The 18,274-nt window shown below is 37.7% G+C and overlaps 1 protein-coding gene across 1 annotated transcript in view; it reads left to right on the forward strand.

Annotated features, from left to right (window-relative positions):
- LOC108677407 (hemicentin-2) overlaps positions 1-18,274 on the forward strand; it is a 38,196-nt gene that overhangs the window by 5,004 nt on the left and 14,918 nt on the right. The window contains exons 2-4 of the mRNA XM_047882166.1: positions 9,622-9,754; positions 16,554-16,765; positions 17,681-17,797. Of these exons, the coding sequence (XP_047738122.1) occupies positions 9,622-9,754; positions 16,554-16,765; positions 17,681-17,797 (462 nt within the window). The remainder of the gene's footprint in view (positions 1-9,621; positions 9,755-16,553; positions 16,766-17,680; positions 17,798-18,274) is intronic.

Here is an 18,274-nt window from a genome sequence, read left to right on the forward strand (position 1 = left end):
GTTGAGGTCGCAGGAGCACTATAGCAAAATAGACACTAATAACACCCTTCTCAAGAGATACTGAGGACCAAAAAGATTCATAATAAAATGAATGATGATTTGCCGCGATTTTCTGAGCAAGCGTGCGCTCGGGAGATGCACGAGAGCCACTCGTGGCGTGGCTGGCCTGGTAATGCATACCGATGAGGGCCGCATCCTCTAATAAATAATGCACCATCTTTCAAAAGCGAACCACGGCAGGAATTTTCACCTGTTTTATTCCCATCGCACTGGAATGTGAAGTAATGTCGAGAATAAAATGGATTTTGCTTCACGATTTCAAATCAATTACAGGTAAACCATCGTTAAAAACATTTCTAGATTTTATTTATCCGCGTAAAATTTGCAATTTTTCACTTTTAAGTGGTACCGACCATGAAATTAAAGGAAAGCATTGACGTTGCGAGGTTACCGAGACAATCATCGGCAGAAGTAGTGCCCAATCCTGTAAAGTCCAGTTATACGCCTTGAGTTTCTGTTTCTCTAATCTTAAATTTACTTCGATGAACTGAGTCAGAAGGGCTTGAAAGTAAAAATTTTTTACTACTTTTTGTGCTTATTTTATGAAATTTGTGCTGTAAGATTCAACTATTATAACTTCAGAAGGTAAAACATAACAAAAAACGCGAGTTAAATAGAACTTAAATCTTCCATTTTGTATCTAAAATTATTGACTTCGCTGTAATCAATCAAGCATCAATAAGATTATTTTATTTTTCACATGTTAAAGCATTCACTTATTTTTTACATCAGCGGAATTGATGGTTTTGTTCGCATTCAAACGTTACTCTTTGATATTATTTTCACTCACTTATTCTGGCAATCCCAATAAATTATATTATTGTTATCGTATGCATTTTACCTATAATATTTGCTGAAATTGTTCACTGAATTTAACAGGTTTGTAAATTGTCATTCTTTATTTCTCCTCGCGTGGAGCCTCAGAGGCGAAAGCGTAGTTCCTGGCCGCCTTTTGGTTGAAATAAAAAATATAACTCAGTACTAATTAACTGCAGTGAGTGACAGAGAGCGCATTTTCTCATCGACGAAAACGTGAAGTCACGGACGGACAGACAGACAGACGGACGGACAGACGGACAGACGGACAGACGGACAGACGGACAGACGGACAGACGGATAGACGGACAGACGGACAGACGGACAGACGGACAGACGGACAGACGGACAGACGGACAGACGGACAGACGGACAGACTGACAGACGGACAGACGGACAGACAGACGGACAGACGGACAGACGGACAGACGGACAGACGGACAGACGGACAGACGGACAGACGGACAGACTGACAGACGGACAGACGGACAGACAGACAGACAGACAGACAGACAGACAGACGGACAGACGGACGGACGGACGGACATGACGAGCACAATAGTGCATTTTTCCATAAATGAGAAAATACGTTAAAAAGCTGCAGCGACGTACGCTCCACCAGCGGCACTTTTACAAACAAAGCCCTGCGGTGGGAGGTCGTAAAGCGGACCCGCCACATCCACGCCCTCCAGGGCAGCAGGGACCGAATTTCCGATTGGAAACTGGAAGGAACGAAAAATTCCTGATGAAGGTGAGGGTATATGTTCGAAATTGTGAACATAAACTCAAGAGCGCAGATCTGAACTAAAAATATTGGGATGGAGAACGTTGTAGGCATCTTATTCGAAAAAGTTGGATGACAGTTCGAATTAGTTTGGCTCGCCGAATAAGAAATTAGAAAGTCAATATAGTTATCAAACGAACTAAAATTCTTGATAAATAAGGTGACAGGAAATGCCTTTAGCACTAAATAAGTTTTGTACACAGTTCTGTGTAGTTTGTGCACATGCCAATTAAGTTAAAATATAACTTTAAAACTAAAATAAAATGCGAACGTTTAATCACTTCGGCGCTGCTCAGTTTGGCAATGCCGTACGGTCTGCCATTAAGTTGGCGTTCATCAAGATTATACTTTTTGCTCTACGCGGACAATATTCTCGCACGAAGATCAGAGCTCCAATCTCAGCAATTGCCGGAGCAGGTCATTGCCTTTGAGAAAAAAATAGCGACATGGCAAAAAAGGGCAGCATGAAGAAGCGAAGGCGAACCCCAACTGGAGACAGATGGCGAGCGTTGCCAGGTTGCCACAGATCGGACCCATTCGCATCAGTCACACGGACAAAGTTCCTTCCAACAATACAAAGAAAAACTCTCCTTTCGTCTCGTATTGACGAAGATGGCAAAAGCAACTCCTAATAAATACAGGTAATTTATGAAGGCAGCCTGCGCACTATGGCCCGCCGCGGGGTTCTGCTCAACACTAAAACTTCGAGTATAAAAAGTGTGACTTCCTCAAACCTTGAACAAAAATTTTTAAAATATGTTCTTTTTTGCAGATATGGAGCGTGGTTCTAAAGCTTCTAACATCTACCTTTATGAACAATGACGACAAGGTTTTTATGGGCTTTTAAAATGGTAAACTTGAACATTGAAATTTTTTTTATAATATCCACGAAAAAATTTTGAGGAGGATACATCATGTTATATTGGACATGATGAAAGCCATTTTATAGCTCAACCGGTAAGGAGCTTTCTCAATCGTCTTATGAACAGAGGAACATATACATCATCATTAACTAAACACGATCATTAACTAAACTAAACATTAAATAAACACGTATAAAATTTAATTCATCTCTCATATAGATCGCAGTCCTTTTTAATAATAGGAGCAAAAAAATTCAGATGAAAGTAATAGATAACCAGGACTAATGACAACATGACCATCACTAATAAAATTTGATCTCTCACGCCCGAATATTCAGGGGGATTCTTTCAAGAAGGTCCTTTGTATCACAATGTTTTTCTCAATATCAATTTATTGGCTTAGCCGCCGGCACGACGCCTCCCTAAGTCTGGCTCATATTCACTACTCAGCTGCTGCTATGTCACAGCTCCCTGCCGGAAGCTTGGTCCATGCATTTCGTATACACTTTATGGTACACTTAGTACGCTTGTGTGACCTTTTCCTGACACCATTCAAAACACACAACACATACAAAAAATACAGGCACGAAATGCGAGTCGAAAAAGTATGTATATGTATGCACCAAATTAAAGTAACAACTGATGGATTTTTTATGAGTAACTTTGTTCGAATCTTAAATAAAAGATTACAATAATATTAACCCATATCAGCTGCGTGCACACGCCCAATGATACAAATTTGGAGAAAAAATAGCTATAGTAACATAGAAACATAAAGTCTACTGATCGGTCGATATAAATATATAGAACAAAGTGTTGTTCGCAACATTGATGAGAGCAGTCAAAAATGTACATGTCATCCTTTGAGCTGAATTTTCAGGGTTTATCTACAAGCTCACTTATGGCAAGATTTAGAATGGTAGCAGTGCAGAGAAAATAATTGACGATCGCATGCGCTGAGTTCGTTGTCTTGTTAGGCAACAAACTCTCCCCCTTGGGGTATTTTGAATTTGAGGTGTGCATAGAGCGGCTAACCGCCTCTTTTGCCGGGGCTCTTTGGGGCGGAATGCATGGAGCAAACACAGCGCTTTGAAGTTGCCTTGGTGTAGAAATAGTAGAACTACATCCGAAAGCAAAGTAATGGAAATCAAGAAATACAAATTATGCAGCATCCAACAATCTTTTATTTATATCAGAATAGTTTTGATGAATTTAAACGCACAAGTAAACAATAATTCAAAATTTTTAAAAGAAACTGTATTCAATGCGTATTTTTTTAAATTACCTGCTCTCATGTAAGCAATAATTTTTTAACGTATAAGAAGTTTCAAATGGAAGCAAATAATATTATGATCTTCTAATGTTAACAATATCTTATACCAATCAGGTTCCTTTCTTTCATCACAATCAATAATGAAATTGCACATGAACTTCTCAGTAAGAGTGGCGAGAGAGTCATACATGTGTGAACGATGAGGTCAACGAGCAGATCGCTAGATTTTAACTTCATTATTAACATTACTACCTCCACCAAAATTCTATTTCATGTCATTTCCACACTTAAAAAGTTAACTCAAGTGCACGAATAAACGAAATTTTGGGTTTATTTTGTTGCTCTAGGAGTCTAGGGGTTTGAGAGTCTGGTATGAATGCCATTCTCAGTTGAAATCGCTCAATTTGGCCATATTGTTTTGTTCGTACATGTTATTTGTAAATATAAGCATATAGCTCGTGTACATATAAATCTTTGTACACAAACATGCGCATGCACATACCATCATATTGTTTGTACTTAAGGACAATTGCCGTGCAACAGTACATGTGTGCAGCGCGTAGCCGTACAACCGTACATATAAGTACTGCACGTAGCCGTGAAATCGTACAGCTTATTGCCATGCTAGAAGCATCAGACGAAGCATCGAGGCATGAAAGTTCATTATCCAATGATGCCCTTTAATCACCGGTATAATGTTTTATGAACCTACCTAATGACCTTCAGCAGCGAGAAGGGATGGGACTGCGCATCCTTAATTAACACTTGTGATTCATGTCAGCAATTTGAGGATATTAAATTGTAGTGTCGGCAGTCGCTAGGATGCTGTTTCGGAATACATGACATGAAAAATCCATGAATTCAATTGGATTAAAAATACTGCGATAGTTGAAAATATTTTAAGTTGAATGTGATTTATAGCATTTACATACAGTATATCGGTTTCAAGTTTTCTGCAATACTAGGTTAAACTTCACTACTACAGTTGTCGATTTCACTTCAAATGTACAACTACTTCAGCAAAATTGAATTAAATTTTCTGGATTTTCATTTTGAATCCGTTCTCAGGCTTCCTCTATAGAGGCACCTGGCTAACACTCCTAGTTTCTCCAGTTACCTTGGTCGGTGCATCGCCATATATTAACCATGAATAAGTCATCTCCAATATCTCACTCGGTGTTCAGCTCCTCTGTGTAAGTCTATTTTCGGTGTTCCAGCGCTACCCTCTGAATGGCTAGCTCGAGAGTTATTCTGATATCGATGATCATTCGTCGGTGGATTGTAGCCGTCACGACGGGTTGAATTCACCACGTCTGTGCATACGGTGGAGCCACCATGCAGCCATCTCTAGCTTTAGCATTCAGTGGCTGGCTAAGCAATACTGTTCTCCAAGACTTGAAATTATATGAGAATGTAGCATATCATAATTCTAGTCAAACATTGGAATAATCTTATTTGATATATAGATATATTGTATAAAAATCAATATATAGCAAGTACCCATGCAGAATAGTTTCACAAGGCGGGATATGCCCTCCATACAATTTATAAATTTATAATGGATACTTGGAATATTTGAATAACTTCATTAGAATAAAAATGTTTGATTGATGTGAGAGATCAAGACATATTAAATTATCCTGCTGCTACTTTACCAAATTTTTTTTAAGAATATCTTATCGCTACTATTATTTTTTCTTTTCCATGTAATCACTTTTACTGATTTTAGCAAATTTTTCGGCTTTTGTGCAGCGGCACCGAACGGAACTACATGGGCTCAATCACATGTGGAGCTCGCATGGCACAAGTTAGGAAGGGGGGGAGGGGGTTCATAGCCCAATAAATGGTGAGCCCAGTTGGGACTCGCCAATCTTATATGCATCATTTTAAATTACTTAATTTATTCATTGCGGGAAAGATATTAAAGGAAAATTGTCCAATTAATTCGTTCCATAATCATCCCATTTGCATCGATTCATTTAACAACGGACTTTAAACGAATATAAGGCATCACAACTATTGCAAAATTTTGTGTGATGATAAGGTCAATTACTTCTCTGTTTTGCAGGGTGAATCGAGGAAACTTCCTGTTTTTATTTCACGCCAAGCAGCCAGATGTTGTAGGAAAAGGGCGGGAAGTATTTCATATGAAAGGCAAGGTCATGAAGTTATATGTTCCACCAAGTCAGTTGCCACTATGCATTGTACAAGTGAGCAGCGTGCGTTTGCTCTCGAGGCGCACATTTCTAATTGTCGTGCCATTATCGCTACTCAACGAGCATTCCGTACTCGGTTCCGTATTCGCCCTTCATTCCTGATCGGAAATCGATTGTTACGTGGGTGAACACATTTAGGTTAAGTGTAAGTGTGAATGCAAGAGGGTCTGGAGGTCAGCGGACTAGGTACCACAACACCCGAAAACGTACAGAGTTGGAAAGGCGTTTCTGCGTTCTCCACACCTTCAGAGACAACATTTTGCAGAGCGCCTAATTGCCTTGAGAGGTGACTTTCTTTGTCCGGTCCGATCCCCCGACTTTTCTCCGGATGATTTTGTATGGGGTTATTTTAAAGTAATTGTTAACAACGACTGTTCAATTAAGGACCTTACCTCATTGGAAGAACAACATACGCTAAGCCATCGCCAACATTCCCGTCAATATGCTTCAGCGAATTGAACGGAACTTCAAAAATCGATTAACTGAATGCATTGACAATGGGGGCCGTCATTTGTCCGATGTCATCTCAAAAACTAAGTGATACAAAAATTCTGGTAATGTCTTTTTTAATAAAAGTTATATTGTAAATCATTACAATATTACTTTGCAATAGTTCTTCTATATGAGCTTTCAATTCAGGAAGTTTCCTTGAATCATCCTGTAAATTATTGAAATGCTTCAAAGGGAGAAGAGTTTTAAGAGCACATTAATTATCGGCTTCTGAGACACAGAATAATCTTTTGTAGTTGAAAGAGCTCTAAATATTTCGCATTTGCAAAGGAAACTCGAGCTCCTGGTGTTTATGCAGCAAATTCGTGTAAATCTTCGGCAACTTTGCTAAAAAGTTAAAGATTCTTCACTCGAATCTTCAGGCGTCGAAGTTGAGTATAAACTTCTAAGCTCATCCTCATAGTTTTAGAAAGAAGGAACATCAAATCCTTTGAAGTTCATAACCGAAAACTTGACGAGAATGAATAAAATGGAATTCCGATTCCTTGTCGGCTATCATCCCAACCTTAATCACTTCGATAAACAGAGAATATTCGAATATTCTGAGTGCATTAATTCAGAACGTTTTCTGAGGTCGCGATTTGAGTAATTTTTATGGAGAAATCAGTGTATGATTCATGTGCATGAATCTCTAGCTGGCTATAAGCGTGCATGCTTACCTTACTGGGAAGCCAGCAATGTTCAGTACGTGCATCGCACGAATTCAATGTAGACCCGGAGCGAAACTTTTCAAAACGAGCCGTTTGAGCTTATCTTTAGTAGTACTAAAGCTCTAGAGCCACTTCCTGGCTCTCTCTATAGGGAAACTATAAAATATTCTCTGAGCTCGGCTAGTTTAGTTGCGTTACGGTAGATTTTCCAAAGAATTCCCTCTCGTCCTCGACCAGAAAAGAAACTGCAAGAGCAACAGCAGCTTGCAATGCAAGCCAGCAATTCTGATGAGACTCACCAGCATGCAAATTATCGTCGCCATATCTCGGAGAACTGAAAGACTCGTCTCATTTGCCTTAAGTTTTGATGATCTTTATTTCTGTCTATTCAAATGGAGGGCGCACAGCACTAACTCATCTAGCAAGCCAATTATGAGGCAGGTAATATTAATCATGTAATGAGAAGCAAATATTAATTGAAGGTTTATTTATTTACATATATCTACTTCATTGATCCCATTTTTGCTTACATCCCCTCATGTTACTAATACAATATCTTACATGCATAGCATATTGCGAGTATCAATTGTTTTTGCATGCAGAGGGTTAGTTAATACTTTATAAGCACAGGTATACCTTGGGTCCATGTAGGCGCATTGCGCAAGAAATGAAATCTCAAATTAGTTACGTATCGGAAAAATAAAGTGCAGAAATCCGACGATCAGGTTAGCTGCCAAGGTCATCGAACGATTTTCTGAATCAGAATTGGTTCATGGCAAGTAGATTCAAGGTAGGTCGAAGGACTTTGCTGCGGGACTCGTCTCTCTAATACTCGAGCTCTTCATTCTTTTTATTCTACGAAGCACCTATTGTGTCGTCTGGTTCAAAAGAACTTCGAAAATACAAAACACTCAAGTTTAATAGTAAGCGAAAAATAAATAAACACGACAACGGATGAGCACGTATAGAAATTACTAACTGCTTAATTCATAGGCTCTAGGAAATCTCTAAGTTATTCTTCTATTTTTAACATACGCACTTTGCACCCAAGTAAGACGCATTTCTTCTACAACTATCAATTTTCGATGTAGCTTTTCGATGATTCTTGTCGACTCAAGTTTTCCTGAGTCGGATTTCAATCGCGCGTGATTGACTGCTCCGGTGCGCATAGGGGAAAATTTCCATGTAAGTTTCAGTGGAGTAGAATGGCGAATATTTTTCTCGATTATATTCACTTTAAATTATTACCGAAACCAACCCAGATTTCTGTTGCTCTCTCTCGCCAGGGTTTGTACTGAAGAGAGTCGATTCTTTTTGCGGAATTTTTGACATGTTCTCCCTCGGTTTTATTGATTCTTCTTCAGGCTGCGGCAAATATTATAGAGAAGAGAAAGTTCATCTTCGCGATTGGCAAAAATGGCATTTTGTGTTGTTCCTGCTACAGGATCCTGGTCGTCAGGTTTTTGCGGATTTGGATTAAAAAAATTATTTAAGGGTTCAGTTTCCAATATCCAACTTTTATTCAAAACTTTATTGCTTTGTTGTCGATATAAAAAACTGTACTTCACACATTCTCTTTTGTCTCCATTTTACATACATATATATGTCGTGCTGAAATCGCGAATCTATTCTATGGAATCGGCTGCCAGTTTGCCGAATCTGTAGAATCAGCATTTCGTTGCTGCATGATTCAGAAAATTGGACGTTAGAGTTAGAGTTAAAACATAAATCGACAGTTAGAGTTGGAAAAGGTTAAGCCAAGTTCAGTCAAGTTCCTTTATATTTAATTATTTTAAAAAAGAACTTGGCTGACTGACCTAACCCCACATTCCTATAGTATAGAAATGTTGATTCTACAGATTCGGCAAACTGGCTGCCGATTCAACAAAATCGACAGTTCCGCAATTTCGGCACAACATGCAGTATATTATGTATATATTTAGTTTTATTATTTACTGGTAGCAGTCGGACGCTCAATACACAGATAAATACAGCCCCGTTCAATGGGTTAACATATATCGTTAAAAAACTATTATACAAACTTAATTAACTTACTTAATTAATACTTTACTTAACAAACAACTTACAACTTAATTAACACTTACAAACTTAATTAATACTTACTTGATTAATTCTGATTGTTAAATATGAACATTTGTTCTTCAGGTTACAAACTTAATTAATACTTATTTAATTAAGTTTAATTAAGTTGGAAGCATTTTGCATTTTTTCTTTTAATTTTCGATGGTCTCTTGTTATGTATATTTTTGTCTGCTCTTCTGTGAATAAAGAATAAAGAATAAATTAATTGTGATGGTTAAATATGAACATTTGTTGTTGAGGTTACAAACTTAATTAATACTTACAAACTAAATTAATACCTACTTATTTAATTGTCAGTGTTAAATATGATCATTAATAATAATTAATATGACCATTTGTTGTTGAGGTCCGCTGGTGACGCTACAGGCGCTGGTGGGGGGCGAGACTATGCTGCCCTGCGACGTGGCGCCCCCAACACCAGGGGACGCCCCCCTCCTCGTGCTCTTCTTCTATGGCAACAAAGCAACTCCTGTCTACAGGTCTGTCAATTGTGATAATTTAAATTATAAGGAAATACTAGATTAGTATAAGTAAAACTAGAATTATAAGGGAATACTAAAATTATAAGGAAATAATACAATTATATGGAAATACTAAAATTATAAGGAAATACTAAAATTCTAAGAAATAAATACTCGAATAATTACACATATATTCAATTTCATACCATTAGGACCTAAGGCAATATAATTCTACCGCTCAAATGTTCTACTTGCACTAAACTTTGATCAAATGACAATGTAGCTAAATAATGAATCAATCACGCGTTTAATGCTTATTGAATGCCTGTTTTGCTTTAATTATTCTGAGTTAGTATAATGAGGCGTTTTATCACTCCAGATAATTATAGGTTTCATCTTTTGCTCTAAGATTCTTAAAATCGCGAGAGATTCCGCTACACTGAAAGACTCAGTGTTGCTGAGGATAAAACACTCATCGCAGGGACAGTCTATGTTCGATGATGCTTGAACACACGAATTCTCACAGCCCGACTACGCAAAGATAAGCTCAAAAAGTGAACCTAAGCGAGCCCATTTGGCGAAGAATCATTCAATGCTATAGAACCGACTGAGCATCATTTCTTTAGGGATCAGTGATGGTCCATTGACGACCATTGGAGGTATATGCGAAGGATGCCATCCTGGGAAAAGGAAGCGATGGGCCGAGAGAGAGAAAACGATTCCACAGCGGTCGTTTGAAGCATTTTGCGCAAGTCGTTGCTGGCATTCGCCGGCTTGTGATGAGTTTCAACGGAAAATACGAGCGTCGTTCAGCCGAACATTTGCAGCTAATGCAGACATAGGGAACACTTTGGCCTGCACTTCTTCTTGCGAGTTTTACTCATTTTCTCTATGAAGGTACCGAGTTCTTAGAGTAAATGTCATTGGCTAGAGGCAGATATGATGTCATTTGCAATAACATTTCTTAGCTATATGACAGTCAGATTTCAAGGAAAATTGGTAGGATAACGAAGTTAAACGTCTATTATGAGCGAGAATGGGCCAGCAAATTATATATTGGCATTGAACCATAATTTAAAAGATGGGATGTCTACGTCACTACAATGAAATTTAATTGAGCTGTATTTTCATGCTCGACTTATCCTGTTGCTTCAATTACAAAATATTATCAGGATATTGTAGTATAAATATCGACATTATGAACAATTTGGAAATTTAAATTTTAATTCTTATTTGTGATCTGGATTTCATGTTGTTTTATTTTCACTATGAAACGCAAGTCATTTGAAAAAAAATTAAAACAGCATCCCATGACGTTTCCCACACATCAAGCGACTGGCGTATGAAAATAAAAAAGCTAAAACTTGTCAAGAGTTCTGAGCGCATCCACTTAATAGCGCTTGAGAACCTTGAGGTTGCCGTCAAGCATAGTTTAATGGCTTTCAACGATTCATAACGCCGTATAATCGGATCAGCGGAGCGTTGCTGGGTCTTCTGAGACCGCCAGCTTCCACTTTTGTCTGATAATAATACGTCGAGCGACAGATCCCCGCGCTTTATAATTACAAGCAAGAAAATAATGTGCCAGAGGCTCTCAACTTTGGTCATAAAACATGCATACGAATCAGGTTTAGGCAAAATGATGATGCATTCAAAAAATTGAGCAAAAATGCAAGAATTTTCGAGAAAGAATATGTCAACGCCTACTATGCCGTGTATCTATTTCATAATAATTGAACCCGAATGCATAATTTATAAACATCAAAAGAAGGCTTGTCGAAACAATTTTAGCAATTTTGGTTAAGCAAGACAACCTCAAACGCCGCCGCGACCACGAACCGCCGAAAAATATTAATTAAATAATATCTGAATACATGAATCAGTATTCTCTTCTATTTCATTTCCATTTAGGTTGTTATTTTCCCTGGTTAATTTTTTTGTAATGAAATGGATATCTACCGCTCAAACTGATGAATACTAATAAAGTTTTTATTTGTATTCATAACAATTAGCGACTTGTTCGCAAGCGACGCGCTGCAATTTACACTGAAGAATGCGTACTCGACGCGTGTTCTCGTTCAGCGAGTGCAGCTTCAAGCGACATCTGGCCGGGCGCTGAAGCTAAAAACATTTTTACAGGGATGCAGCTTCACAGAATAATTGTCAACACGGTCATTGGATTAGCCACGTGCATGGTGAATGAACTATACCAAGATCTCCACAACGCGGTGCTGTAAATGGAATCTGTAGCTATTTACTTTTTAAACAACACTTACGGTGATATACTAAAGCTTTAACGAATTAACAACTGTTACATTAGCAGTAATTACTTCTAAGTGCATTGGCAGTAATGGCTCGCAATTGCATCGCAACACAATCTTTCGTGAGTCGAACACAAATAAAAGTTGAATAATTACCCTCATGTTCGAAAACGACTCCAAATTCGAAAATGCTGTCCACAAATAGTTAACCCAATATGTCGATATTATTGTACACAATAATGCATACATGTTCGAAAATTTTACACCAACTCTGTAATGTTTACAGTTCAAAACCGCAAGCTTATTTTCATAAGGTTAAAACAAGTTGAATGATGAATTCAGTTTACTGTTTTCCTAAAGCTGTTAGGGTTTCAGTAAACTGTTCGTGAATTCAGCTAGTAAACTGATAAATCAGTTTACTCCGAGAGAACACTGTTGCGATACTCCACTTTACGCAAACCGAATTCTTCGTGAACGTCACAAGTACGAAGGGTAACTCGGAAAATCTTCCGTTCTTTCGAAGCAACAAAAGACGAGTGACGATCATTGGCTACCTCTTTTCCGATGCTGTGATCGCAGCAGAAATGCCCCACTTTCTCCTCTCTCAACTGCGCTGGCTGATATCTGCGTGTTTTTCTTTCAAACCAAATGGATGATTGGGATTTTTCTCGGATTGTATTTGGATAAATCTTTAGGGAAGGAGAAAGAGGAGATCGAGCGTCTAGTCCAGCAGATTGCCTTTAAGCAGATCAGTAGACTGCGTTGCTTTTCAATTTTTTTCTGGCAATACGTGGTATAGGATAATTTATGGTGAGCATTTTGTAACCATGTAATTTTTGAAAATAATTCTAGCAGTGAGAGTCAGATGAATAAATCAGCTCGGTTCATCTGGTCACTCGTGCTACCAGACATTCAGGGATGAAAAGCATTTGCGACGGTCAGCAGCCACAGGGTCCAAAAAAAACGAAAATTCACATTTTTGAGTTTGATTGTTAATAATTGGGCTTATAACCCTTTGAGTAAATGGTATAATAGTTTTCCAATTTCCTTAGCTATAATTTTTAAATTGAGATAGGGCTTTTGCAATGGATTCCATCCCACTTGCACAATAAAATCTTCCATAGACAAAGAAAGAAATTTGATTTTGAAAGCGTCGGCTCCGATGACAGACAGCGCACGAATTTAATTCACTCTGTGTATTTTAAGAGAACTGGCCAGTCAGGCAGATTATTCAAAAGCCTTCACATCGCCAAGAAAATAAGTCGAGCCCGACGAAACTTTGACATCTTTTGAGAGCATTTGCATGCAGAGGCTCAGCGGCGCACGGATCTGCAGCTTGTCTGGCAGATTTTTCTTCCGTATTGCATTGAAGGCAAAAAACGCGTGAAAAAGAGTAAGAGTTTCATTCAAATTCACTCCATGGCCTACGCATTAGAATACATTGAGTTCAGAAAGTTAAGAATTTTTTACCTTCATACGCACTCTAATATTTACAATGAAATTTTGAATTAGTTAGGGAGGGAAGTGTGTACAAGAATTTTTTTTGGTAATTGAAGAAATTCATGATGACTTTCAGATATATTCATCGTCCGATCCTTACTGAATGCGAGGAGAAGGTGGATTCAAACAACAACACGCACGTAACCCAATCGTACATGCGAGTTTGAAACTTTTTAGTTGTCAGTATTTTATTTCGCCGCCAGAGATTTGTTCAACCGCTCATGGGAATAAGATTCCTCGAAGTTATTCAGATCGTGGATATCGTCAGAACACTAATTTTTACTCCTTCGCTTATTCTGTGCAATTTGAACACTACAAAAAGTCTGCCAAGTTCCAGAATGAATGATAATCAAACCTCACGTAAAAATTGATCGTTTTTGTCCTCACCAACACTTTTTTGTTAGCGGAGAAACTGAAACGTCCGTTCTCTCAGAACGAGTCGGAAGGAAGGCGTCAAGTTTATCAGCATTCGGAAGACTAACGGCGACTATTCTCTCACTAGCTTCCCATCTGCAGTAATGACCTCGCCGACAGGCTGGTCATTACTGCTGGTTATGCTGTTTCCTCATTTCTCCTGTCGTCATAACCACTAAAATCTGAAACCAACGTAGTTAATAAATCTATAAATGATCTTGGACCAGAGGCCTGTTTACAGTGTTTAGGGCTCAAATAATCTTATTGTGAATTGGGAAACTTCCAATACAAAAATTCGTCCCTAATTCGGACCAGTAAAATTGTACAATAAAGTTGAAAATGCTCTTCGAACCTAGTAAGTCCTCACTCAACTCATCAAGTCTTGCAAACAAATTGTACTATGCAAATTACGCATGAATTTTTGACCCTGCGATGTAAAACAAGGCGCTTTATTCTAACAAGAACCTCATTCAGCATCAAAACGCATTCTTTTCTGTTTGAATGTATTCTTCAGTGGGCATTTGTCTCACGCCGCGCGTAAAGTCCAATAAAGGACTCAATCTATGGCGTCACTCTTTTTATCGAAACTCTTCTGGTCGCGTTCACAGTAATGTCACATTCCTTAAACAAAGGCTCTGAACGATCCGTTCGGAAGCGGGAAACAGCTTCCAGTGGGAGAATGGAGCGTGTGTCATAATTCCAGAGCTCGAGATAAAACGCTTTTGATGATGACTTAGCGGAGCGCTGCTCGCTCCTCCAAAATGATGGCTACACAAGTTTGAACTGGAACGCAAAACTTGAAGAACTTTCTGGATGCTTTTTTGATACTTTTTTATGGTCTCCATTTCAGCTGCATGAATACGTTGGTTTTTTGAAGTCCTAGTTTCGAGCAGGAGGCGGCCTTTATTTATTCTAAATATTCCCATATGTTCTGTTAATTAAATATATAATAAATAAACACTTGTTGTTTGGAAATAATCGAAATAATTGTTGTATAGTAAAAATGGGCTATGAATAAGATACATCAAATGGGTATCCTCGAAGATGTTATTTAAATTACTTAATTAAAGGTCAAATGACCGTTTTAAAAAATGACGGCAATCAATAAGTGGCATCATTCAATAAGTAAAATTATTCAACAATTTGCTGCATTCAACAAATGATGGCATTCCACAAATGTCTCCTCCCATTATTGATTGTTTCAAGAAAATTACCTCATTCAACAAAAGGCGGCATTCAACAAGTGACGCCATTCAACAAATGGTCGTCTTCAACAAACCGCGTCCTTAAACAAATGACGGCCTTTAAGGACTTTAGTGAGCCATGAAGTCGAAGTGCTGCGTGTAGTTTTAGGCAAATATACTCAACGAAAACGTAAACCTGGCTGACTAATTAACGGTACACAAGCAGCATTGGCATTTGATGATGATACAATACAAGACAAATTGAAGCACCTAACTCTAAATATTATTTAATGCTGACTACTCAACTTGGGAAACATTTTAACTAAATTTCCTGCTTAATTGATAGGCAATTTGACAATAATTATTGGATTCTGACGTCAATATTTTATTAATGAAACATAATTTGAGCCTAGTAGCGTGGTGTAGTGTTAGAACTTCAATTAGTATTTAGTAATTATATTCGTGATTTTAAACATTTAAAGTTGCCGCGTTCTTAGCGCATTTTCTCATTTATGGAAAAAATGCACTATTGTGCTCTCCATGTCCGTCTGTCTGTCTGTCTGTCCGTCTGTCCGTCCGTGACCTCAAGTTTTCGTCGACGAGAAAATGCGCTCTCTGTCACTCACTGCAGTGAGTACTGAGTTATATTTTTTAAAACTACAGCCAATTCCTGTGCCCCATGAATTACATGTTCTGCAAGATACCAAGCGGTTCACTTACCTCGCATAAATGCACGAACAATGAATATTCTTATGCATTTCTTGTTGCTGACATACAAGGATTAGCGAATTTAAATAGTACAAATATGTGTTTTATTGCTCATAACTTCTTTATTTATCGGCCGAGTTACCACAAATTTGTAAGATGGTTGGATTTCTAAATGACAATAAAGTAAAAAGAAATATTTCAACAATAATTTGGAAATCTTTTCAATAAAAATTGATAGCAAATTCAGAATTTTCAACGGCTAAGCATTCCGTGAATGTCTTTATTAAACTCATTTAACTCATTCATAATTTTTTTCTTGTCAGGAGTAATAATACACTGTTTCTTGTGTTGAGCATCGAAAATAATGTTAAAACTCGCAAAATTAAACTAATTGAATCTATTTAATGACTTTTGTCCTTTATCACGGACGCTTAAATCTTGTAAACTTCCCCTTTCTTATACCAACATATTTCTTTTAATATTTAATTCAGTGGTATCCGCATCGATAACTGATTACTGTAACTGATAGAACTTATAATTAGGATGCAAGGTATTTACTATATTTATACTATAATTAGTATTATATTAATTATATTATAGTAGTATTATATCATTTTTTATAATTATATTATTTATACTATAATACTATAATTATAATATTTATAATATAATTAATTATAATACTATAAATTTACTATAGTTATAACCTTTGAAAATCAATTAATGGCACAAATTTCGTGCACCGAGCAGCGTGGACGCGCGTGGGTCGAGCGTGTACAACGGCTACCACTGGAGCGACGCGGACCAGCTCGGGGACAGGGCCCACGTGAAGCTCTCCCCCGGTGGCAACAACGGCATGGTGCTGGCCCGCCTCGTGGTAGAGGACGCGGGACAGTACAGATGCCGAGTCGACTTCCGGGCCTCTCCCACCAGGAATATGAGGATAAATCTTACTATTATAGGTATGGCAGTTGTGAGGTAAAAATTACATATGTAGCAGTAAAATTATAAATGCAAATTTACTGTAACATTACATATGTTACAGTAAAACTGTAAATCTTGTTTAAGACTTTGCTGTGAGCAGTGCCTTTAGTGTTTCAAGAAAAGCTTGAAGCACCGCAATTTGAGGATCTTATTGTCCCGAACAGAGTAAACAACTCTGGAACCATGTAAGACAAAGAAAGAAAATCCCGTTCGAAACACTCATTCAAGAAACGTTAAAATAAAGTTTACCGACAATCTGAATTTTTTATTAACTAAATTAAATTTACACTTACCAATTGAAAACCACTTACCAATTTTTTAGTGGCTGGCTTCACACGAACTTTGACACATATATTTATTTATATCTACAGGTAATACTGGCATTATTGAAAGAAGTACTAATTGCCTGGGTGCTAATTCATCAAATATTTCTCTATTATCAGTCCCGCCCCGGCACCTGCTGATGTCTAACAGCTATGATAAATATACTTTTACCAACTTTGACGTACATATAGTAAATAATACCAGCATTACTTAATCGAAAAATAATTTCATGTGCTCAATTACAAGGAATTATTTTCTATTATTTAGCAGTCCCGCCCCGGCACCTGCTGATCACGAGCAGCTGTGACAAATATACTTATACCAACTTTGACGTACATATAGTAAATAATACTAGCATTATTTAATCAAAAAATAATTTCATGTGCGCTAATACAAGGAATTATTCTCTATTATTCATCAGTGCCGCCGCGGCACCTGTTGATCACGAGCAGCTGGAACAAATATACTTACACCAACTTTGACGTACATATAGTAAATAATATGCTAGCATTACTTAATCAAAAAACAAATTTCACTGTCTAATACAAATAATAATTCTTTATCATCAGTGCCGCCCCGGCACCTGCTGATCACGAGCAGCTGGGACGAGGGTCGCGTGGTGGAGGGCAACATCGGCCCCTACCCTCAGGGGGCGGACCTTACCCTCACCTGCCAGGTTACCGGGGGTAGGTTTTGCTGCAGCTTCAACCCAATAATAATTTAATCGCATCAGCTTTTTGGTGCAAATCCAAAATTTTCTGCGTGAGTAGAGCGCGAAGCTGAAAATTTAATGCGGATTAGGGGAAATATTTGTCGGCATTAGCAATGCAAAGCTAACAGAAAATTTTACATACAGATATTTTCATATGAACACGAGCTTTTACGAATATGAAATATTTTGAAGTTAACGAGAATATTTTTTTAAACAATCATTGTATTATGATATTCATAATATGCAAATCGTTCTGTATATTATTTTTAGCACGTACATTCAATGGACATTGATTATACAAATAGTTTTCAACAAGCCGCCGTTAATTAGAATTCAGGAAAATGGACCTGTTAATCCTGGATGAAACCTGTAACAACATAAATATTTGAGCTTCAAACGAAAATGACGCGTAAATTCCTCTTTTGTGAGTTTTTTTTCTTGAAACGAAATA

Source organism: Hyalella azteca, unplaced genomic scaffold (assembly GCF_000764305.2).
Source record: "Hyalella azteca isolate HAZT.00-mixed unplaced genomic scaffold, Hazt_2.0.2 contig9815, whole genome shotgun sequence".
Taxonomy (NCBI): domain Eukaryota; kingdom Metazoa; phylum Arthropoda; class Malacostraca; order Amphipoda; family Hyalellidae; genus Hyalella; species Hyalella azteca.